General features: G+C 32.7%; 1 protein-coding gene across 3 annotated transcripts in view; it reads left to right on the forward strand.

The window, feature by feature from the left end:
• Positions 1 to 25,592, forward strand: part of LOC124356960 (vesicular glutamate transporter 2.1-like) — a 52,283-nt gene that overhangs the window by 9,706 nt on the left and 16,985 nt on the right. For all 3 annotated transcript variants that reach the window (XM_046808298.1, XM_046808297.1, XM_046808299.1), the window contains exons 2-8: positions 2,339 to 2,504; positions 6,688 to 6,924; positions 9,966 to 10,140; positions 10,844 to 10,986; positions 12,464 to 12,581; positions 13,654 to 13,787; positions 19,609 to 19,751. In XM_046808298.1, the coding sequence (XP_046664254.1) occupies positions 2,339 to 2,504; positions 6,688 to 6,924; positions 9,966 to 10,140; positions 10,844 to 10,986; positions 12,464 to 12,581; positions 13,654 to 13,787; positions 19,609 to 19,751 (1,116 nt within the window). The remainder of the gene's footprint in view (positions 1 to 2,338; positions 2,505 to 6,687; positions 6,925 to 9,965; positions 10,141 to 10,843; positions 10,987 to 12,463; positions 12,582 to 13,653; positions 13,788 to 19,608; positions 19,752 to 25,592) is intronic.

Here is a 25,592-nt window from a genome sequence, read left to right on the forward strand (position 1 = left end):
TTTTATTGCAAATATTTATGGAAAATTATCTAAGGGTAGGTACTGAAAAATTATTTCTGTTTGTAATAAATGACAATTAAAAACTGTCATTTCCATGCTTCATTTGTTTGATTCCGTAAAATATAATTTTGAAAAGCAATTAAAATGAAGTATGAAACGTTAAATTTATTATGTTTCAATACATATGTAAATGTAAATTAAATAAAAGAAGACCATAATTTTTATGGAAGAATCCAGTTTTTATTGCAAATATTTATGGAAAATTATCTAAGGGTAGGTACTGAAAAATTATTTCTGTTTGTAATAAATGACAATTAAAAACTGTCATTTCCATGCTTCCTTTGTTTGATTCCATAAAATATAATTTTGAAAACAATTAAAATGAAATGAAAGTATGAAACGTTAAGTTTATTATGTTTCAATATGTAAATGTAAATTAAATAAAAGAAGACCATAGGTTTATCGTACATCAAATATTTACCGAGTACAAACATATTTCGCACATACATTTAATTTTTTACGCAGAGGTGTGTCCCTTCGTAGGTCAACTTTTGGGTCATTCGAAAAATTCTGCAAAGACAAATTCTATACTGTAACAGTGAACTCTATAGTTTAAAATGCAAGTCTAAATTATTTGCCAGGAAACATCGGGAAGCAAAAAAATGTATTATTTTTTATTTGAGTTAGCTATTAAATCAAATAAATAGTTTAGTTATGGCTTCATATACAAATGACGTAGTTTTAATTATATCGAGAAACATGATTCATTGTTTTCACGATTGGATTAAGCTTGCACTGTTATGCTCAGTGAATACCCTTAACTAGACTTGTAGTAAATTTTCCATTGGTGGAGACACTCAAAATAAATGCCTGTACAATGAAAATGACACAGCATAGATTCGTGACTATTGTGTATTAAAAACCTTAACTTTAACTTCCGTAATATTCCGAAAATTGACTCAAAAATAGCTTTTACTTTAACAAAAATGTAGAACTTTACATACTGGTAAATATCTTATATTGAATATGAAAACCAATAATAATGGTATTTTTATAATTGACATGAAAGAACTTTATACACAATAATAAATATCTTATGTCTCAAAATAATGAATCTATGTACCGAAATTATAAGAAAGCCAATTAAAATTAAAAACAAATAAAAACAGCATTTATTATTAGTCTTAATTTGCTATCTAATTAATTTATACTCGTAAGTAGAAACTTAAAGGGTAAAGAGCCTACACGGGCTTTAATGACCTGTGCGTAGACTTAAAGTGGAAAATTGTAGGTTAATTTTTTGATCTTCAGCAGTGCGTTAATTAATGTTATACACATTAACTGAAAGAATTAACTGAAGTAGAATAAATGATGGATATGATTTAATTAATTCTGTTATTACCAGTTAGAAAAAATTAAGCAAAGGCATGAGTGAAACATGTTACAAAAATAGGACAATGGGTGACTGGGAGGAATCCTTAGGTCTATCCGCTTTGTTAGTCGGAGCACTTATTACGTAATATTAAGTCTAAAGTAATTTTGAAGAGAAAGCAGGCATATTTTAGAAATATATTATTTAATCGTTTATCCAAAATTTCAACACAATCGTAGATAGTACTTATAAGTGACAGCGTTACGAAAATCCAGGTAACAACTATTATATTTACGATTAAACTAAATCTGTAAAAGACAAAAATATGCTTGTGTTGCTGATTGAATGCTAGGGGGTACTAATTCAGTACCTGGTCCGTGTCCATGTGCCGAATTAGCACCCCCTAGGGGGTGCTTATTCCACGGGTTGCTAAAGCAGCGTTCCCACTAGAACATCTAGAACAATTTACATAAACTTATTTACGTTTCAATGCGCTGCTCTCTTTCAGATACGCTTATAGTCATATGATTCTTGAGTAATACAACATAATATATTATAATTATTTTAATAGTTTGTTAAAGTGTTATTATGTTTATGAAAAATAATATTTAAAACTTTGCCACACCTACAAATCTTGCGTAAATGCCGACTTACGAATAAATATTTTTGATCCTGATTAAGTGTTGATCCCGGGTTCCTGAGCCACTTAGGAGCGGAGAAGATATGGTCTCATGTTTTCTAAAGTTGATCTTCGATTTCCGATGGTGTGGGGGTTGATACTGCTTACCATATTTTTAACCAGTGAAAATACCAACGTTTTAAAATATATAACAAGTTAAAACAGCATCTCAGCTTGTGAGTAAAATTACTTTTTATATTGAAGTTTTGTTAACAGTATCGTCCAACTGAAATTAATCTGTAGTAATATTCTTTATTTTTATGATTTGTTCTTATATTGTGTTGCAGGCACAAGGGACACGGGATGTTCTGGAACAGAAGACGTTACCTAGTGGCGTGTCTCGCGTTCCTGGGGTTCTTCACCTTGAACATCCTTAGGTCAAACTTATCCTACGCTCTTGGTCCCATGAGATCTCCCTACAATGTCACCCTGGACAACGGAACAGTTGTGGAGGTGAGCCATCCATCTGCCATCACAACCAGTGACAGAGATACAATTTAGTCCTATGTTGAAGTACGAAATTACATGTGTGTGACAGGTTTCCTTTCTTAGAGAAGAGGAGGGGGTAGAAATATATAAGAGTAAACTTCCCAGGAAAATCTTTAAATGTGTGCTCTTCAAATTATGTTACAGGAGCTTTTTAAAGAAAGTACGACTGTTAACGTTGGATTACTTTTGTTCACTTTTAACTTGTATAATTTATGTTATATACTGTAGTACTAAAGGTGTAAACATTAGAGAATGGAGTGTCTGGTTATATTAATTTGTCCTTTATAAAACTAACTTTTATCAATATTGGCGTTTAAAAAAAAATCAAGGAATAGAGTAAAAGGGGAACAGTAATCTCCGTTTTATAGGCCTTATATTAAAATATAAGTTTGACATACAACATTGATAAAAAATATATATATTAAAGGTTTTATAAAGGAGGATTTAATATAACCAGATACTATCTTGCACTATATATATATATATATATATATATAATATATATATAATATATATATATATATATAATATATGCATATAGTGTCGGATGGTGACAAGATAGTGTTGGGTACCCGAATGGCCGCATCATACGCAAATCTTTTTATGGCAAAATTTGAACAAGATTTTCTACATTCTCAACAATTCATCAGCGAAAGTTTACCAATCTTTACTATCAAACATATGGTTTTAACATTGCCCAAAATGTGTACATACAACACTCTAATTATATGAATAATATTCTATGTTCGAGAGAGTTTATACCACAGTTCCAAAATTACTCAGTAGTGACACAAAATATATTGCCTACGCAACAACTAGAACAAACTCCTTTACCCTTGCAATCCTCAGTAACATGTGAATTACAGCCCACTTCAAACACCAAAAACATATCCATAGACTCGTCTCTATTGAATAGCTTCAGATTACCTCCACCATCACCTCCGTCTTCATCTCCAACCCCATTCTCATCGCAACCTTCCCCGTCTCGACAAAACAATATCCTTACACAATTTTCAATGCAATGTGACGAGATGAATTTCATTAACTTATCAGATTATAATCTGCAACTAAATGAAATTTCTCTGTTGTCTAAGGGACTTAACTTTGCTCCAACTCCAACTTTTGACCACATTCAATTAGTGATGGATACTGTTCAATTTGCCCGAAATGTGAGATTAAAATATTTCTTTGATAATAACAATGACTCTCAAATGAACACAAAAAATATTAACAATTTACATTGCATGACTGTTGAAATGAAAACGTTCACTGAACACTTTAAAGATACATCAAGTTGGGAACCACCACCATTAAGTCCAGACCACCCTATCGAACAATTTTTTAACGTTATTTTATCTAACATATATTTTTTATAACCCACATTTTTCTGATGATTTGCCAACATCAACAAATCTCTCTAAGGAAGAATCTAAAGCCATTTCATCACTGAAAAATAACAAAAATATTGTAATTTTGCCTGCTGACAAAGGTGATGTAACAGTAATCATGAACATTTCAGACTATATTAGAGAAGCCATGATTTAGAACATGAAGACACTTATCAGTTATTAAAATCTGATATGACAAACCACTTCAATAATGAAATAACGAAATATCTGAAAGAAAATTCTATTAAAGAGGGATTGCCAAAAGTGCTTATTGATATTTTAATAAACATAAATCCTCAAACACCTGTTTTCTACCTATTACCGAAAGTACACAAAACAAAGATATCACCACCTGGCCGTCCCATAGTCGCCTCAATATCATCTCCCAAAAGAATATCAGGGTTTGTAGATGTACACCTACAGGAGTTTATCAAAAATGTACCATCCTACTTGAAAAACACTGATCATTTTATTGAAAGATTAAAAGAAATACCCCAACCTATTGCAACAAATGTGACGTTAGTTACGATTGGTGTAACTTCCTTATATACTAATATTGACCACAATAAAGGTATGGAAGCTGTGAAATACTTTCTAAATAAAAGACCTGGAAATTCAAAACGAAGCACTAACTTCATCATTGCTCTCATAAATTTTATATTATCTTCCAATTGTTTTCGATTTCAAAACAAATTTTATTTACAAAAGAAAGGAACAGCCATGGGTACCCGAATGGCCCCATCATACGCAAATCTTTTTATGGCAAAATTTGAACAAGATTTTCTACATTCTCAAAAATTTAAACCTTTATTCTGGACTAGATACATAGATGACATTTTTATGCTATGGACAGAGAGTAATGAAAAACTTTTAGATTTCTGAAACGCATAGAACTCCTTCAATTTTAGATAACAATTTAAAATTTACTTGGAAAATTTCAACAAAGTCAGTTACATTTCTGGATATTGACGTTTACTTCAAGAAAGGTTACTTGAAACACAAAATTAATGTAAAACCTACTAACACTTTTCAATATCTACACTACAACAGTTGTCACCCTGTATATGTAAAAAGATCAATTCCCAAAAGCTTTGTTACACGAGCAACCAAATTATGCAGTGAGAGTGAAGATCTTAAAAGTTACGTTAGTAACATATATGATGCTTTTTAAAAACGAGGATACCCTGAGAAGCTATTGAATGAAAAGCTACAGCTCAATGAAAGTAACCTTAATAATAATTATGTCAAAAAGAAATATTATGATGAGCCTAAATTAATAACACAATATCATCCTGGTCTCTACAAAATTAACAACATCTTTAAGTAGCTTACAAAATTCTTCAAAATTCTCCACTGACAGACTCATTTCTAAAATGTATTCCACGTATTGTTTTCAAAAGACCTCCTATCTTAAATGACATTATATCGAAACCAAAATTACCAGCTGATTCTGATGTGGAAACTAAATTTAAAGGAGCACATCCATGTAAAATCAAGATGCATGGTGTGCAATCAAATACAAGAGTCATCAAAATTCGAAAGTAGTTTAACTAAAAAAGTATACAAAATTATTGGCAATTTGACATGTGATACAAAAAATGTAGTATATCCAATTCAGTGTAAACAATGTCCTAAAGACTACATTGGCTCTACAACAAAGAATTTAAGAATAAGAATGACAGGTCACAGTTATGATTTTAAGCATAATGATGAATCAAAACCATTAGTCATTAATAGCAAAATACACAAATAATCTTTTGAAAATTTATATACAGTAAAACCAATACGATCAATAAAAAATAATTCAAATACATCATTCATTAAGAAATTTAGAACAAGCATGTCAAATTGTCACAAAATCTAAATTTCCCTATGGATTCAATCTTCGATAAATTTAAATCATCTGAACACTCATCACATCTTTACACCCACAGTTTGAACATATGTTTATCATTTCAAGAATATTATGCTTATTAATTTATTTATCTGTTTACATGTATGTTTTTAATTATTTTATGTGTTTCGATATGTTGTTTTGACCTGAAGAAGCGTAATGCGAAATATAGTTAAATTCATATATATATATGTATATATATATGATATGTATCATATGTATCACGATATATATATATATATATATATATACATATATATATAAATAAATAAATAAATATATATATATATATATATATATATATATATATATATCGTGATGAAAATGGAGAATCTCCACTGTGTATATATTGCACATATATTCTACATAGCTTTGGATCGAGATATAATTTGCATGACAGTTACTCCGTTATATGATAATATATTGATGTAAGAATAAATGGTAAGATAAATGGTTCTCTTATGCCCGGATTTTACATTGCGGGATTGTTAGTTGACTACTCCTCGGATTGAGGAATAAATGGTACGATAGGCACTCGTCCTCTTTTTGTCTGGATCTACATTGCGGGAATGTTAATTGGCTAACACTCGGACTGAGGAATAAATGGTAAGATGGGCACTCGTCCTCTTTTTGTCTGGATCTACATTGCGGGAATGTTAATTGGCTAACACTCGGGCTGAGGAATAAATGGTAAGATAGGCACTGTTACTCTTTTTTTCTGGAAAAAATGAAATGAAAAATGCCCTTATTAAAGAGGCGGAGTCAGGGCTATAAACCCTCTCTACCTCTCAACCTCATAATCTATAGAGAAAATTTACAATATTTTTATACAATTGTGGTAAATGATGTGTGCCTATGATTTCAGAAACAAGACTTCGACTGGCCCGAGCAGGAAGTATCACACATCGCGCATGCCTCCTTCTTTGGATATGTCGCCACTCAGATTCTAGGAGGGTGGCTAGGTGCCTGTCTGGGTGGCAGTCGAGTGTTCGGTGTGGGGGTGGCCCTCACTGCACTGTTTTCGCTTGTTACGCCTTTTGTGGCCAACACAGGCGTGGTAAACTTGCTGATAGCCATCAGAGTTATTGAGGGTCTCTTTGAGGTATGTCAATGGATTAGTTTATGTATTGAAAACTATTACCAGTTTGCTGATAACGTCTGAGGTGTAATCCCCAACATTTTCCTAAACAATTTCATAATTTGACATAAACTCAGTGTATATAAACCTCACTGCTATTAAGAGGTTGGCAGATCTCCAATAATGTGAATAATCATACATCTGTATACACCCTAACCAGTTGTAATATACTGGAGAGGAGTGTATACTGGTGAGTGTAATTTGACATAAACTCAGTGTATATAAACCTCACTGCTATTAAGAGGTTGGCAGATCTCCAATAATGTGAATAATCATACATCTGTATACACCCTAACCAGTTGTAATGTACTGGAGAGGAGTGTATACTGGTGAGTGTAATTTGACATAAACTCAGTGTATATAAACCTCACTGCTATTAAGAGGTTGGCAGATCTCCAATAATGTGAATAATCATACATCTGTTTACACCCTAACCAATTGTAATATACTGGAGAGGAGTGTATACTGGTGAGTGTAATTTGACTTAAACTCAGTGTATATAAACCTCACTGCTATTAAGAGGTTGGCAGATCTCCAATAATGTGAATAATCATACATCTGTTTACACCCTAACCAGTTGTAATATACTGGAGAGGAGTGTATACTGGTGAGTGTAATTTGACTTAAACTCAGTGTATATAAACCTCACTGCTATTAAGAGGTTGGCAGTTCTCCAATAATGTGAATAATCATACATCTGTTTACACCCTAACCAGTTGTAATATACTGGAGAGGAGTGTATACTAGTGAGTGTAATTTGACTTAAACTCAGTGTATATAAACCTCACTGCTATTAAGAGGTTGGCAGATCTCCAATAATGTGAATAATCATACATCTGTTTACACCCTAACCAGTTGTAATATACTGGAGAGGAGTGTATACTGGTGAGTGTAATTTGACTTAAACTCAGTGTATATAAACCTCACTGCTATTAAGAGGTTGGCAGATCTCCAATAATGTGAATAATCATACATCTGACCAATTGTAATATACTGAGTGTATACTGGTGAGTGTAATTTGACTTAAACTCAGTGTATATAAACCTCACTGCTATTAAGAGGTTGGCAGATCTCCAATAATGTGAATAATCATACATCTGTTTACACCCTAACCAGTTGTAATATACTGGAGAGGAGTGTATACTGGTGAGTGTAATTTGACATAAACTCAGTGTATATAAACCTCACTGCTATTAAGAGGTTGGCAGATCTCCAATAATGTGAATAATCATACATCTGTTTACACCCTAACCAGTTGTAATATACTGGAGAGGAGTGTATACTGGTGAGTGTAATTTGACATAAACTCAGTGTATATAAACCTCACTGCTATTAAGAGGTTGGCAGATCTCCAATAATGTGAATAATCATACATCTGTTTACACCCTAACCAGTTGTAATATACTAACCAGTTGTAATATACTGGAGAGGAGTGTATACTGGTGAGTGTAATTTGACATAAACTCAGTGTATATAAACCTCACTGCTATTAAGAGGTTGGCAGATCTCCAATAATGTGAATAATCATACATCTGTTTACACCCTAACCAGTTGTAATATACTGGAGAGTGATCCAATTTATAATTTATATGAAATTTTCCCTTATGAAAACTACTTTTCTCTTTTGAAGAAAATCCTATAAAGAACAAGAAAACAGTATTATGAAAATTTTTAATTTATAAAACAAATAGGCATAAAAATTGTCTTAACAAGCTGCTTGATCCATCGTCATCAGTGATAACGGAGCTATGGTTGGAAGGGTTGATGATTCAATTTGAATGTTGAGTTTAACTCCAATTCAACCTACTCTTGGTGTTACTTTATGTCTGTGCTTAAAGATCTTGTCTAAAATATCGCAGTACACTCCATTGTGCATCTGAAGAGACAATAAGAATACCTCTTCACCAAGATTACACTATATTTTGTAGTCTAGAAGTCCCTGATGTCAAAACTATGTAAGGATTTTATTTTGGGCTTCTTAGTTACCGACTTTTTCATCCCTTCAAACTTCAGATTCCGGAATCAAGTCTATAAGGAATGTGAACTGGAGCAAATGACGGAAGTAAATGCTTAAATGTAGTCGGTTTTGGACTCCAAAACAAAGATAAGCAATCTATAATGTTACAAATGCATTGTTGCAGTGTTTCAAAATCTTCGCAAAGACAACACGACGCTTTGTTACGGTGGTTCATTCTCGAATTAAAACTCCAAAGAAGAGCACTTACCCGTCATGGAATGTTCCCCCACACACTATTTCATCACATTTTTGAGAGCTATTCCTACAGAAGTTGTAAAACGTATAACTTTGAGATTTTTTGGCCCACTCTTTCTAAAAGAAGCAAAATATATCAAAACTTTTTTCAAAATGATCAGTGAATTAAAATGAGGTACGTTTCAAACTACCTTTACATTTGAAAATCTTACAAAAATTATGTTTATTCCTCCTAAGAGGGAATTGTTGAAACAAAGAAGGTAGGTTTCTCAGTTCAGTCGCTGTAGTACAACGTGGTCTGCCTACGCTGTATATACTTTTACAAAACGTCTTTATTAAGGACCCGACAGTTCCTTCTTAGTGTCATTGTATACCTCACCAAACGTGCAATAACTCTTGATAGAAAAATAATAGAAATTTTAAACTTAGTACATAGGTTCCTCTATTTTAACGAAAACATTAATTGTTTTTATGTCTAGAGGGCAATACAATAACATTGTAAAGAAGTGCCATAAAATTGTTACTTTTTGTCGGGTCCTTTGATACTTATTGTGTATTCCTAACACTCCAATGTAACTTTAAATATATTTTGAAGTCTACTAGAAATAGTCTGAAAGTAGGGCAAGTTTATTAGGGGGGTCATTTAGTTCACTCATTCCAGTTAGTCCCTTTCAAACTTTTAAGGAAAAGGAAACTGAAAAAGTGTAATTGTTTCATATTATTTCATTAGTTTTAAGTCTTCCAAAAAGAGTTTCTATAATCGCCTGTGAACTGATCTTCATGCCTGTGTCAGGGTGTCACTTACCCGAGTATTATCGCCGTCTGGTCTCGATGGGCGCCTCCCCAGGAGCGGGCTCGCCTGGTTGCCATCGCCTTCTCAGGCAGCTATTTTAGTATCGTAATCAACTCCTCAGTTTTCCACATCATCGCCAAAACCCTAGGCTGGTCGTACGTCTTCTACATCACAGGTGAGTTCAACAACTGACATTCCTTTCTTGTTTAAGTTCACCAATTTCCTAAAGATAGGGTTGGAATACATCTATAAATAAACTTTAAACAAACAAATCGAGAGAATTGCTGACTAAAAGATTCCTCTGGCTCAGCAATATGAATTTGTTTCAGTGAACCAGGAAGACTGCAGTTTTGAAAGTTGTAAGGAGACAGATAGTCCTTCCACTCGTGCCACAGTGTTAGGAAAAACTAGCCGATGTTTAGATACCGACTGGAAAAATAGTTGCGGATTAAATTTTACTTGAAGACAAAACATAGCTATGGCAGACCGTTTATGTATAATGGAAGTAACAGAGGTCCTGGAATGGAGCCTTAAGGTATATAAATCACGACAAACAAGAAATCTAGGACATAATTTATAATTTTATTTTAAATTTTGTCATAATTAAGATGACTATTTAACAAGGAAACAATGTTATACACAAACAAAAGATAGTGTACGTTTTTATTAATAACAAAATTATTAACTTTATAGCTTCTTTTCTTAAGCGAAATTCTACTCTAATCAAAGTATGCATCACAATAATACAAAATTTAGAGCGAAAAATATTTACAACGATTCTTAGTTTATAGAGTACATTATATTTTGATTCTAAACCATTAGAATTGTTTTCGAATTAGTATTCATACGTATTTAAGTACAATGTTAAATGTTTGTAGGTATAATCGGGTTAATATGGTTTGCTGTTTGGTGGACTGTGGTGAAGGACAAACCGGAAGACGACCCTCACATCTCCACAGAGGAACTAAAGTTCCTGAAAGAGAATATTGACTGTGGACCTAATGACTATATTCCTAAACATGTAAGTAATGGTATTGGTTTTTTTATTAGTGAAGCCTATTACTTGGAGAACTCTACAAATTTTATTTCTGTATGTGTATCTGTATAATATATTGTAAGCAAACTGATCTATAGACTTGAAATTTTGCATGAAGCTTTTACATCGAGTTTAATCATGGTGTGTCACCCTTTAAAATTTCGCTGAGCATTAGAACACATTTTTAGATTTACATGAATGGTCTACGGTAACGATGATGACAACGAGAAAATCGAATAATGAATAGTAAAACGGAGTAAATCATATGGCATTTTAAGAAGTAACACAGCACATGTAGCTTAATTATCCGTAAGATATTTTAAAAACAGCTCAATCGTCTAGAGACTTTAAATTTTGCACGATACTTTATTTTTACATAGCTTGGGAGAGAGTTGTACACATTTCTTTTCTATCAGGCAGTGAGGAATGAAATTTGCTATGGACTTATAATTTATATGCAAATTCAGCAATGCCTGTTGCGCGACTCCTGGTATTGTTTTTAACATACTCCTTGCTCTTTATATTTTTTAACCGCACTCAAATTATTACAATTTACCATATAATGAATTGAGTTTAATTAAAAATGTCATTTTCAATTAGATATTTTTATCAATCTCAATATCTCATCTTTGTGTTTTTTCAGTATAAAATTGGAGCAAATTAATTCATTATAAACAGAGAACATGCTTGCTTACAAAATCCTCTTTTGAATATTTTATGCCTAACTTTAATACAGTTTATACATTTATTTCGGTTTCAAAATTATAATATAATTGAATATTGGGGACATAAATGTTTTCCTGTGTGACAGCCCTGCCCCTTATACAGAGAATATTATACACAACAGCACACTGTAACATTAGCACAATATTAGTAACCTCCATAAAAGGGGTAACAACAAGACAAAGTTTTGGCGGCAGTTGATTTATTACATCATACAATTACACTAGAATGCAGAGTAATAAATCTGAAGATTCAGAAGTACAGTAAATGTAGTTTTTAAAACCTGCAAACTCACAGGGCCGAATAGAACATTTAGCGTACGGCCTGACATTGCATTCGTCGCCTCAGATCTGAAGCTTAGTGTTGCCAACATATACTAGAACAACATAGTCTTCAGATGGCTACTCAAGATGTTTGGTATCTTTACTATATCTTACTATTGTCTGTTAACAATCGTAATTAAACAAATTACCTTCCTACAGACGTACGGTACATAAATACTTTTAAATTACCAGTTTTTAAATTAGAGTTGTTTATTCTAAAATTCCCAATCCCGAAATTACCCGTAGTACCAAATCATTGATTAAAGGGGCTCTGGGTCTAAACCTTAATATCTTAAAGCAAGACAAGTGTATAACAATTGTACGTCTAACAAATATTTTATTAGTAAAATAAAGTTTATGAGCACCTTAATACCATTTGTTTATATGAAATAGAGAAACATTTGACTGTTATACAGATTATATATCCTTGGGACAAGTTCGTCACGTCGATGCCTGTATGGGCCATAGTAGTGGCTGACACCTGCATGAGCTGGGGCAGTACACTGATGGCTTTGCTGCCGATTTTCGTGAGAGGTATCAACATTATTACATAGCTGTATTTAGTTAATGGATCCACTTTAATTTATTTATTTAACGGTCAACACCATTTACATTATAGACATTAAAATTCCTCATGACAGAAAGTTTCCTCATATAGTGACAAACACACAATAAATAATCATAATACAGACAACAATAGATAGATGATAAATAGTTGTAATAAATAAGTAATACATAACAATAATAATATCTCAACAATACAGGCAAACAATAATTACAATAAAGTAGAAAAGTTAGGGTTGTAACGATGAAATTAACAAAATACAACCTTCAACTAAGGTTGAATTAGTGATTTACGATCATTGAAATGAAAATTATTTTGTTTAAATAGACAAAGCAGTGTCACACGGCAGTTTCTTAAACTTTAAAATACAAAGCCCCATATTTTCCGAGGGGACTTGTGGAATTTGATGTTAACTGTGATGAAGTCAACCAACTGGGAGGAATTAGTTTTTTAAAAGCACCAAACATAAACACATGTAAGAGTAAATACATACTAATCTGATAAAATAGTACAATGTTTGGAATAAATTGAAATTTTTTGGATGAAGAAATCAATTATACTTGTGCAAAACTGGAATTAAAACTGTTGGAGCCAACGTGTTTCTAGGATAGAGCATACTGCAACATTGGGCAATATGATTTTTAATACGTAATCCAATAAATAAAACACGGTCATATGAAGACCAAGATAGAAAAAGTTACTAAATGCTTATAAGCATATATAATGCATTGCCAAAAAAGTACTGAAAAGAGTTCAAATCATTATGCTTCTTGCTAAGACCTAACTGGTTACATACTTATAAGCACACTTAAAAATACCTATACAATATATAAGAATGAAATTAATACAATTTATGGTACTATATTGTGTCTTATATGAGATTGTTAACTTTATACCAACCTTCAAGCCCTGGAGATAACTAGATTGTTCTTAATGTTATGACAGTAGTAATATTTTAATAACCATGAAATTTTTCAATAGAGTAGTATTTGTAAATGAGAGATTGATTAGTTATAGAGTTGACACCGCCTCTGATTACAGAGACATACAACTACGAGGTAGATGAAACCAGATTTTTGTCATTGCTGCCGCATCTAGTGATGGCTGTCCTGATGCCGGTCGCTGGAACATTGGCTGACTGGTTGAGGAACTCAGAAGTGCTCACTACCACACAAGTAAACTGGAAACTTTGTGTTGCCCGCATTTTGTTATAAGTTTTACTCTGGAACAATATTTTTATACCGGTCGTCAAAATTAAAGCAGTCGAGGGTGCACGGCCCCTGAGGTAATCTGTCTCAGCCATAATAAATGGTGGTAATATTATTAACATACTTCTCCGTTGTGGTGTCCATTATTATTATATCTTAAGATAAATAAAGATGAAAGGTGTTTTGAGTGAAAATAAATAAATTCTTGTTGACAATCTCGTATTACCAAATCTCGTCTCGCGACGCTCATATACTATAATTATTAAATTTCTTTTACAATTCTTTTATTAACAATTCTCAGGGGTTTCTTTTAAAAAATATAAATGAATGCTCTAATTAAGTTTACAATCTGTTCTGCTTTATCTAGGGGATAGGTTCTTTCCACCCTGACAAAGACAATATAAAAGCAAAGACAGCCATATATAAATTATTTATCATGACAGTTATTGTTTGGATGATTAAAATATTGAAATAAAGAAATAGATATTAATTGTAAGTAAAAAAAAAATATTATGACAGAAAATTAATATTTAAAGTATTTTATGAGCTTTACAAGGAAATTTATGTACAATTTTCTAAAGTTCATTTAATGGGTGTTGGACAATGATCTTTGAAAGAAAGTGTTTATATTGGAATATAAATTAAATCTCTCTGACAGTTTTCTCCTTTATTGAGCCGATTGGTAGCTGGGTTCGTGATGAAGGGTATCCTTGACGAATGTGTAGAAGGCCGGGCTCCATCTGGTGGGTAGTTTGGTGAAATGATGAGAGTGAAGATCTGGATGTTTATGTGCTCGAAGTTTATTTGAAATACTTCTCTCTGATGCTGGATGTCAGTTCAGGCAGATGAAGCGACGAATATGGAGAGTGAAAAAAAGATACAAGTATATACACTGTCTTGGTGTCAATTATTATAAGTTTCAATGTTCTCACTCAACTAATTCCCTTTGTCAAGTATTAAAAGGAGATATTCTCGAAGTCAGGTGCGTGTACTGTGTAATTTGATATTTTAATGGTTAAATTGAAGGTTTTATGATCAATGTATTAAAAAAATGTGTTAGTCAGTCACGGTGATTGTCGTGTATCAAGACCATCCGAGGAGACTGGGTTAAAGATGCTCAACAAGATGGCCCCTCTGGGTTCCTGAGTGAAGCTGTTTAAGATCACTGCTGGCCAATCAGGTGGTCAGTTAACAATGGCGAACTGCAGGAATTTTTCATAATTGGTCAGAGGTGAGGAAGAAGGGTTTTGGGTTGAGGAATTTGATTTAAATGTTCCTTTATGGCTCTTATAATTAAAAATAATGAATTTTAGGAAATTTATCGGAATTATATTAAAAAAGAAAACGATCTTTAGTGTATTCGTGACAAGTTTTTTTTTTTAATTATATAAGCATTGTTTGGTAATAGTTACATGGCTTTCCTGTTGTTACAAGTGCTTAAATATATCTTATGTCTAAGGTTCTAAATTTTTAATGTGGGGCGGGTGTGGGCATTATTAAATTCGTATTTCTTACAAAAATCTACTATAGGAAAAGGTTATAATTTGTGTTGTTCTTAAATCTAGAAGATTAATAAATATATCTTATAAGAAGTCTTATTTTAATGCATAGGGCAAGTGTTTGTTTTTGCAAAGAACATTCGATTTTGTCGGTAGAATGTTACTTGAGATAGGTCAGTGGTCACTGTCCAAGATGGGCTGCTATTTTACACCCAAACCTCCACGGTCGATTGCCTCCCTTTTAGGTTATCGCGTGCATTGAAAGAAATTATATTCAAAAATCCTTTCGTAGATGACTTTTTTATGATCTTGGGTGGTAGTTAATCTATGCTCTCGCTCACGCGCGCGCGCACATTTTCGTATTAGAAAATGTACTATTATTGCTGGTTATTGACAAATATTGTTAAACTAGGCTCTAAATTGTGTTTGTTTATTATTAACTACAGGATAATGGTATTTAATATCCTAATAAGTGATTTGTTTAACATATTTTTGGTGTATGTTCAGAGCTATTTTACATTTAAAAAAAAATTATTTATAAGAAACTAATATAAATCTAATCTATTTGTCATTGTGTCAGGTCTGAGGGTTAAAATTCAAATTGATGGTGTAGGCCCATGTTGAAAATTGGATAGACTAGTTAATATTATAATTATTTTTGACATATCTTCTTATTTAGGTACATGTTGTTTCTTATAATTATATTGTTTTGGAATGTGTTTGCATGAATGCATGATATTAGGTTGTGTCTCTAATAATAGTGGTCTTAGGCTTATATTATGTAACATGAAAATCTGAATATCTATCCTACTTATAATTTTACTAATGAAATTAGAAATAATGAGACAAATCTTAAAATAAACAAAATCTTACATTTAACAAACTTATAAATAAAACTCTGGTTAGTCTTTCATTTAATAAAATGTAAAAATATTTATAAAAATTTAAATTTTTTTTAAACGAATTTGAAATTTAAGATATTTTAGATTAGAAATTAAGATTTTGGTGTGATAAATAATATACCCTAAGTGCTTCCGGAAAATGTCACATATCTAGTTTGCTGTACCGAATTTTTGGGAAAATCCCAACATAAATTTTATATACTATTCCCTTTCAGCGTAAAATGTATTTTTTATCACAATAGTATATATAATATATCATTCACATTTATATCTCAGTTTGCGATCGCTCAAACAAGCAAAAACTATGACTATGAATCACCTCTGTTCATTTACAACAATATAAGTTCCTGAATTTTGCTGGGGTTTCTCGAGATTTCTTATGTTGGAGTTGTAATAAGTGTTAAGTAGGTATCACTCATCTATTGAGGAACATTAATGTGAAACACGATAACTGCCAACACAGTTGGTTGTATTACCCCGTATCCAACACTACAACTTAGTTAAAGGGGACTAGCTACTGTCTGCACATACATACCGTCTTAGTTAAATGTAGTGCTTAGGCTCCTAGCTCTTTATATTATTTTATATTATTTCTGTACTAGCAGATACTCCACAGAGTGCAACTCTTTCGGATGTTTTTGCACGACTGATAGTATTTCTGGTTCGAGTGAATTATATTTCCGTCGCCAATGCTTGTTTCCACGAACACAAATATACGTCAGAAAGTTAATTATGGCCAGATCAGAGAAGCCTTCTTCTGTCAAAAGAAAACTAAGTTGGGGCTTATATCAGTCTTTCAGTTTATAGTTCAAGTTTTTTTTCAACTGTTTAGAACATTTAGAGATGTATGGTAGTATGATTTGAAAGTTTATGGGTTAGGACTGTTTTAAAATATCAGCTGTTTGCATTTGTGAAAAAAATCGATTCAACTATTTTTTAACATTGACACAAAATGGCAAGTTATTAAAAGCATTATATTAGGCAGTTACAAATACAATTTTCACATTTATTTATCTCCTAATGTTTTAAGATGGTAACTGTTTAAAATTTGGAAAAGGAATGTTTATATCTCAGTTATAAGGTATCGTAGAACAAAAAAAGTGTTTTAGACTTTCCAGGTCATTAATAATAATGTCATTTCTTACACATTTTTATATCTTGTTATATATTTCCAGATAGTTGCCTTACATATTGAGTAGTATATAGTAACATTGTGGAAATAATAGTAAACATCGTAATTACCATAATTAATATTAATAACAAACCAAACTTGGTACTAAAATACTACTTCTATATTGTTTGGATAATATCATTAGCTAGTCTTAGACAGTATAACCTATAGATTTAACATATTGATTGATGTGTTGCTGATCTCTTCAACACAAGCAAAACACACAATTTCATATATTAGAGACTTATTTGCTAGATCCGGCTTGGCTGATCATAATATGAGTGATAACGGACCTCCATTTACTATTTTTGAATTTAAGAACACTTACTCAAAAATTGTATTAAGCATTCTCTGTTCCCTCCATACTCATCACAATCGAATGAACTTTCTGAAAGAACAGTCAGAACTGATATACATAAACGTAAAACTGCTTTACAAGATAGTAAGTTACTGTGAATTTGCATGAACTAAATTTTGTTAGAACACATTTATAGAAACGCACTAGTGTATATAAAACAACAAATAGAACCTCAGTACATATGTGTTTGTGTAGACCATTACAATTTAGATTAGATTTAATTAGACCTAATGTAAAAATGTAATATTTTGTGACAAAAACTATGGTAGTGTTACCAAGTATTATGGTGTTAGGCCATTTAATTTTAGCTAAATATTTTAGGGGTATGGAAAAATAGGTAATGGTAAAGTAACTCAACAATAACATACTCGTATTTAATTTTGTAAGCTTTTCGTTTGAAATGGAAGCGTCACATAGATGGGACTACAGAATCCAGTAGGCTTTCATGATATATCATTAGTCAGTCAGGCTAAAAATAATCTAACAGTGGCGCTCAAGGGCGATCTGACATCACCGCCTCCCACCAAACATGGTACAAGGTCAGAGTCGACTCCGAGTGTTGACGGAAGTGGCCGAGATGAGCCGAGCACGTAGCGTCGACCACTCCCGGTTAAAATACAAACCATAACAAACCGGTCGCAGTGCCATTGACCCCGAGCACATCTCATCAACTGTTATAATTAAACAGACAACTCCGGATAGACGAATTAGTAAGGCCATAATTAAAAAATATTATCCAGTTATGACCAGTCTTTGGTTTCACTGTTCCGTATAATAGTTGTACCTATCTTATGTGTTTCACTTGTGTTTAGTATTACATTATCCTTGATAAAAAAAATATTTTAAAAATGTGGTAAAACATTTTAAGTGTGCTATCGTATAATATAAATAACCAATAATATACTTTTCCTAACTTTAAACCCACAATCCTGTAATCTCTTAAAAACTTGTTTTAATCTACCCATATGCTACGAATTATTTTGTCTTATTACAAGAATGTCGTGCAGGAACTCTGCAACGCCAAATATTCCTTCTAGGGTTTGCTCAATGGTTGCTCTTTGAAATATACCATGATCAGATGATATACCTTAACATAATCAGTTGGACACAATCAAACCTTTGTGAGTACTGATTCTACAATACTGGTTACTTTGGTCATTTAACCTCAACTACTGATAAACTTGGGAGAGATAATTTTTTTTAATCTCTCACCGATCTGTAAACTAGAAAACAATTCCTCAATCCTAGGTAAGGGATGTCTATCTATCTTTAAGAATGAATGCATTTAGATTTTACAGTCGTCACAAAACCTAAGCTGTTTTAGAAACTGAAACAATGGGTTTAGCCCACTGAATTGGATTTACTTCTGAAATTATTCCTTCCGTTCGTTTTCAAACGTACCAATGCGGCTTCTACTTTACTTTTAAGAGAGAAATATACAGTTATATCCTTATAATGTACGTCACAATGTATGTGAAGGAATCAGGATTTTTCCGGACATTTGCCATCGTTCAGTGAAACAAGAAAACAGTAACACTACATTTCGAGATCTGAAATCTGATCTCTTCTTCAGGTAAAGAACTAACCTAATACATAATTACAAACTAGGTTAAAATAAACAAATCTTACTAAAGCGTTGTGGCACGCCTAAGTCACGCCTGAACGATGGCAAATGTCCGGAAAAATCCTGTTTCCTTCACAATCCTTCCATCGTCAAAAATAACCTTCAAACAATGTATGTGTTTTCAAATGAACTTGTGATCTTATGTGTGCATTTCAGGTTAGTGTAAAATTGGCCTGGGAACTTCATCTTTCACCTCTACTATTAAGACTAATAATAGGTTTCTTCTTGTTATAGGTGTGGAAAGTTTTCAACTGCGGTGCCTTCATAAGTCAGGCAATATTAATTTTCCTTGCAGGACACTTTAACTCCGTTAACGGTGTGTTATTGTGCGAGGTTATGGCCGTAGGGCTGTCAGCGTTTACCTGGGTTGCCATCAGGTAACTAATTACTGACTAGCTGTATCAACTTCTTTAGCACATCAACTGTTATCAGTAATTGATAGAGTAAACAATTAAGCTGTATTCATAAAACTAATATTCATCATATTATGATAACTAAGTTGTTTCTAGTGGTTGTGAGATAGACTTTCAACATTCTGGATTCCAATGAGCATTGCCATTAAATATTACCAAAATATATATTGTCAAATTCAAAATAAGAGAAACAAATCAGCAATCGTACATTCCTCATTGCCGAAAAGCATTAACACTACATTTTAAAATCTGCGCAATATGATTCCTCCCTCAAGTACATAACTAAACCAACACCTAATTACAATCTAGGCTAATATAAATAAATCATAGCAAAGAATTGTGACCAGAAGTCTGGACTGTTCTTAAAATAACAATGTCAAAATATAATTTGTTTTTTCGATTTTATTTTGAGTGTATTTAATATTCCAGTACATTAACAAGGGAACAGCATATTCCCTTATACCATTTTTGGAGATACAAAAATTATTATAAATAAATTACATTGATAAAATTTGGCCTCACCTTACCGTTCATTCTCAGTGTTTGAATAAATTACAAACAAAACATGTAGACTTTTTAGAAAGGTTTAAGATAAGCAGCTTTTTAGTGAAAATCTACTTTCTTGGTCGTATGATTTTTCAAAACGATACCTTGATATAATATTGTTTGGCTACAATACTATTGTATCTAGTTTGTAAAGTGGCAAGTAGGTATATATTCCATAACTAAACTTCAAGAGTTATAAAAGCTAGTATTTCATTACTGGAAATAATTACTAACAATAACAGCATTGTTCAATTTCCTTGATATTAGAAATTATTAAAAGTAATATATTTTAATATTTTAAACTTTATTTCAGTTGAAGGTGGTGGTGACGGTTTCCATCTTTATTCATATAATGTCCGCACTCAGTAATGTGAAAATTTTCATCTAAAATATTTTACTATTTTCAGAATGACAAATAATTAGAATCTAATATCTTTATTCGGTGTGTATTTACATGCAAGAATAATGTCAAATAACTGTGTCAACACTTTTAAAAGTACATAAATTATGTATTTAACCTAAATTAATACATAATAGCCCAAATCTTAGCCTAATTTCTAAAAAATGACATTGCTGAGTTTTAATTAGTTTAATCTATTTTTTATCTACTGAGCATCTCAAATAATAATATTTTATTAAGATTAAGGGAAAAATTCTTTCAGGGAGTAGGAGGAGTGCTGCAATAAATGTTGCTTTAGAAAACAGTGGAAGCCCTTTTCAAAATTTAATGATTCTTAATGCTTTTTTTAAGTATCAAAATTGTGTCTAAACTGTTTTAAATGTTCCACTATAAATGGCCCATCAGTAACATAAATGAGAATGTATATGTGATAGTAGATTGACTTTAATGTTTTAATTCTACACAGTAAAGACATTCGCCTCAAGATACAGAGGCCTGTGAAATTTTGTTAGCTACGTATTTTATGTGACAATCTCAATTAAGGTTATTGGTAAAAATAAAGTCCTAAGAATTTTATATTATTAATTTTTTAATTTTAGTTTGTTTCACTAAAATAGATATTTCTGAAATACCTTTACTTTGTGCTGTGTAAAATATCATTTGAGTAGCCTTGCAGCTATTTAAAATAGTATATTTCTTTGAAAATATTTTTGAAGGGTTTTTAAGTGTACTTTAGAGGCTAAGTCCAAATTTTTGATAAGTTTTAGCAGTGACCATTAAGTTAGAAGCAACAGCATACAAGATCACATTACTTTTTTACCATTAATGTTGTTTAGCATTGTAGCATTCCTTGTATATAGCATAAAAACAACAATGGTCTCAAAATAGAAACTTGAGGAATACTTGATTTTTAGAATGCTTGATTTATGTTCTGCTAATTGATTATTTTGCGTTGATGTAATCTCGACATACTGGGATATACCCGAGAGAATTATTGAAAAAATTTTAATTAAAAATTTGGCAAAACTATAACTTTCAGTTTGTCGAGAAAGACTTTCTGAGAAATACTGTCAAATGCTTTTGGCAGGTTCAAGAAAACACCTATGGACGAGACCCCCTTGTCTATCGAATCTATTATAGTTTCCGTACATTCTAGCAGTGCTGAAGTGGTGGATTTACGGAATTCGTGCGTCTATTTATCAAATAAATTGTTGTGTTTTTAAATGATCAACTCATCAACTTTACATGACCCGCTCATAAATTTTTGATGTAGAAGGTAAAACCAATACAGAATGGTCTTTCCTAATTTTTATTTTTCACCTTACTTAAAAATTGGGATTCATTTTTCTTGACATTTTTTAAACTTCAGAAATTTTCCAGTTCCTAGCAAAGAATTAATTATATGAGCTAAAGGCTCCAACAAAGATTTACCAACACACTTAATTAGTTTCAAAGGAACTCGTCATGGTCAGTCGTTGGTTTATTTTGTAATGATGAAATAATTTATTGTTACCGATAAAATAAGTTATTCGGATTATGCCGAAAAGGATTTTGTATCAGGGTTTGATTTGGTGAAATTGGTTAGAAATGATTACCATATAAAATATTACTGGCTTATAGAGAGTGAAGAGGATAGCCTCCCCCTCCCTGTCATTCCTTGTTTCCAAGGTTAAGTGTGGTTGAACACATGCACAGCCTGATCACATGTGTTCTTTTTTTACAGCGGTTGGATAACTGGATTGTGACGTCAGAAAGCATTTCATTAACATGACATTCTTACCTTTTCTTTAAAAGTAACTACTTCATGAGGAGATCTAGATCTATTGTTTGTCTACCAGATCTCCTGATCCAGAAATGTGTTTTTAATCAAGTTTACTAGCCACTTTCTACGCAGAGTGATATGGTATTTGAAGAGAGATCACAGGTCTCAATTTCCATCTGGATACACTGTAACACAGTGACATCTGGAATATGTCTATCCGTATTTGAAGAGACTAACTAATGTCAAGACAACTTCACTATTTTTGGAGTATCAATGTCTTTGCTCAATCAAGCTATTGCAAGGGAGTTAAGACCACACAGAAGGTTCATCCTATTCGTGTAGCGTAGCTACGATTGTTTAGTCTATGTCAGTGAAATTTTACTTCTGGATCAGCACCGATTTACTGTCTAAGTCGGATACATAACGTCTTTTTCTGGATAGTAGGAAAATGGAGAACAAATTTATTGTCACATAATTTGCACAGTTTAGATGCTACGTTAGTTGTTGGTTGGTCCTCAAACATTTCCGTTCACTAGACAATTTTTTCACTGAATTCTAATCAAGAACTAAATTACTTCTTTGGTTTTCTATAGGTACTGTTCCCATTTAAAAACTAAGTTGTCCCCAGCTAAGCTATCCTCTATGCAATGTTCTTAGTTCCCATTCAAAACTTTGGTGAACTAACTAATGAATCTGTTTCGTCTCTTCAGATACAGATATCAATCAATCAATCAATTCATTTATTGCCAAAAACATAACATGCATAGGCATTCGTCAAGAAAATTATAATATCCTAACTTAAAGTATAGACTACTGACAGATCAAACACAACAAGACCAAATCAATATAACAGGAGTGATCTACTATCTATTATCCTCAACGTATTCCCGGACACTGTAATATTCTCTCGAAATAAGAAATTTTTTCAGACGATTTTGAAATTCCCTATCGTCCACAACAATTTTCAAGCAGGATGGCAAAGAGTTAAAAAGGCGGATGCAGGAGTAAAGACTTTGTTTTTCAAAAAAGATGTTTTATGGCAGGGTAGGATTAGGTTGTTTCTTTTTTCTTAAGGAGTAATTATGGGCTGGATTAACGTTGACTGAAAAAAGGTGGGGATACTTTTTGTAAAAAGAAAGACACTGAAGGATATAAATGGATGGGAACGTAAGGATATTATTACTGCGAAAGTAACCTCTACAAGACTGGGAACGACTCAACTTGAAAATAATCCGTATAGCTCTTTTCTGGAGACGAAAAACATATTGAGTTTTCTTACTCTCGTATCCCCATATAGAGACTCCATAGCAAAGGTAAGGATAAAAACAGCCATAGTAAGTAAGCAAAAAGAATTTCCTCACTAGCAAAACAGGATAGTCTATACATCAAAAATATGCAGTGCTTAGTTTTTTCTGTGACTTTTATCAATGTGACTAAAAAAGTTTAGCTGATCATCCAAAACAATTCCAAGATAATTAACATTCAAAGAAGGACACATTTCTGACTCTCCAATCATAATGTTTTGAGATTCAATCAACGTTTTAGCAGACTTTCTAATTCCAAAATCAAGAAAATTGGTTTTAGATGTATTTACAAACAGAGAGTTTTCCACCCAAACCACTGCAGGCAAATTACTGGCCTGAACAAAGGTTTGGATTTCAAGCTCGGCTCGATTGCAACCAGAGATGACCAAAGAGGTATCATCAGCAAACAAAAACAACTTGGAACCTTTCACGCTTCGATGGATGTCATTTATGAATAGTAAAAATAATAAAGGACCAAGTACGGAGCCTTGGGGAACTCCAGTGCGTACTTCTCGCTCCTCAGAAAATTGTTTTCTTAAGCACCCTGTATCATCAATAAAAGGAATTTCAACAATCTGTCTACGGTTCAGGAGATAAGAAGCAAATCCAATCAAAAAGCTTTCCCTCTAATACCCAAGTTTTCAAGTTTTCTGAGCAACAACCCGTGATCCACAACGTCGAAAGCCTTCGTAAGATCCAAAAAATAGGCCAAACACGTGATTCCTGTTATCCAATGAGTTTGATACCTCAGTTAGAAGACTAAAAATTGCATTGACTGTAGACAACCCCTCACGAAAGCCATATTGATGGTCATGTAAAAATTCCATTGACAGACAGGTAATTGGAAAGTCTGGTCAGCACAAGCCTTTCAAGAACTTTTGAAAATGTAGAAAGGATCGAAATGGGGCGGTAATTGCTAAGTTCATTTGGACTTCCTTTTTTCTTAAATATAGGTTTTACAATTGAGAGCTTCAGGTGTGATGGGAACTTCCCAGATTCAAATGACGAGTTCGCAATCTGTGCAAGAGGATCAGCCAATATATCTATACAGCTCAACAAAAATCCTGGATGAAACTCCATCAAATCCTGCTGAATTGCTTGTTTTCAAGGACTTTACGACTGAGATGATTTCATTCTTATCAGTTGGAGCAAAAAATATAGAGGAACTCATACTTGATGAAGACAATGATCTAGGAGGAACAAATGAAGAATTACCCTCAGAATCTCTCAAACTCTGGCTTATTTCTGCAAAATGGATGTTGAATTTCTCTGAAATCATCCTAGGATTGTTCATCAGATCGCCATTCTCGTCATTAAGCGTAATATGTGTGAAGGCATTTAGCTTTCCTTATCAGGAATGAGATCCTTAACCACATTCCAAGCAGCTCGCTGTTTATTCTGAGCCCCGCTGATGTAGGTCAATACTTTTTTCGCTTTGGCGGAATGGATGCGATTCCTAAACTCCTTCTTGGTTTGAATAAAAGAAACTCTCAAAAGGATGAGAAGAGTCAAGATGCTTAGACAGCGAGTAGAGAAACAAAAGCGATTATGAAAGTTTTTTTAGATCTTCATCCAAAGGAATCCTCATCTGAGTGCCCCATGTACCGAACTTAGTCTTTTTTGTAGGAAAAACACAATCAATATAAAATGACAAAAATTGCAAGAAATGAGTCAAACATTTCATCAACATCAGCGGCTCCAAAAAGCTCATGCCATGATTCACCCTCCAAAAGACTCCTTCAAGACCCGAATGCCGTCCGGGGTGAAGCACCGCTTGAATGTAAATTTAATAA

Source organism: Homalodisca vitripennis, chromosome 3, assembly GCF_021130785.1.
Source record: "Homalodisca vitripennis isolate AUS2020 chromosome 3, UT_GWSS_2.1, whole genome shotgun sequence".
NCBI classification, from domain to species: domain Eukaryota; kingdom Metazoa; phylum Arthropoda; class Insecta; order Hemiptera; family Cicadellidae; genus Homalodisca; species Homalodisca vitripennis.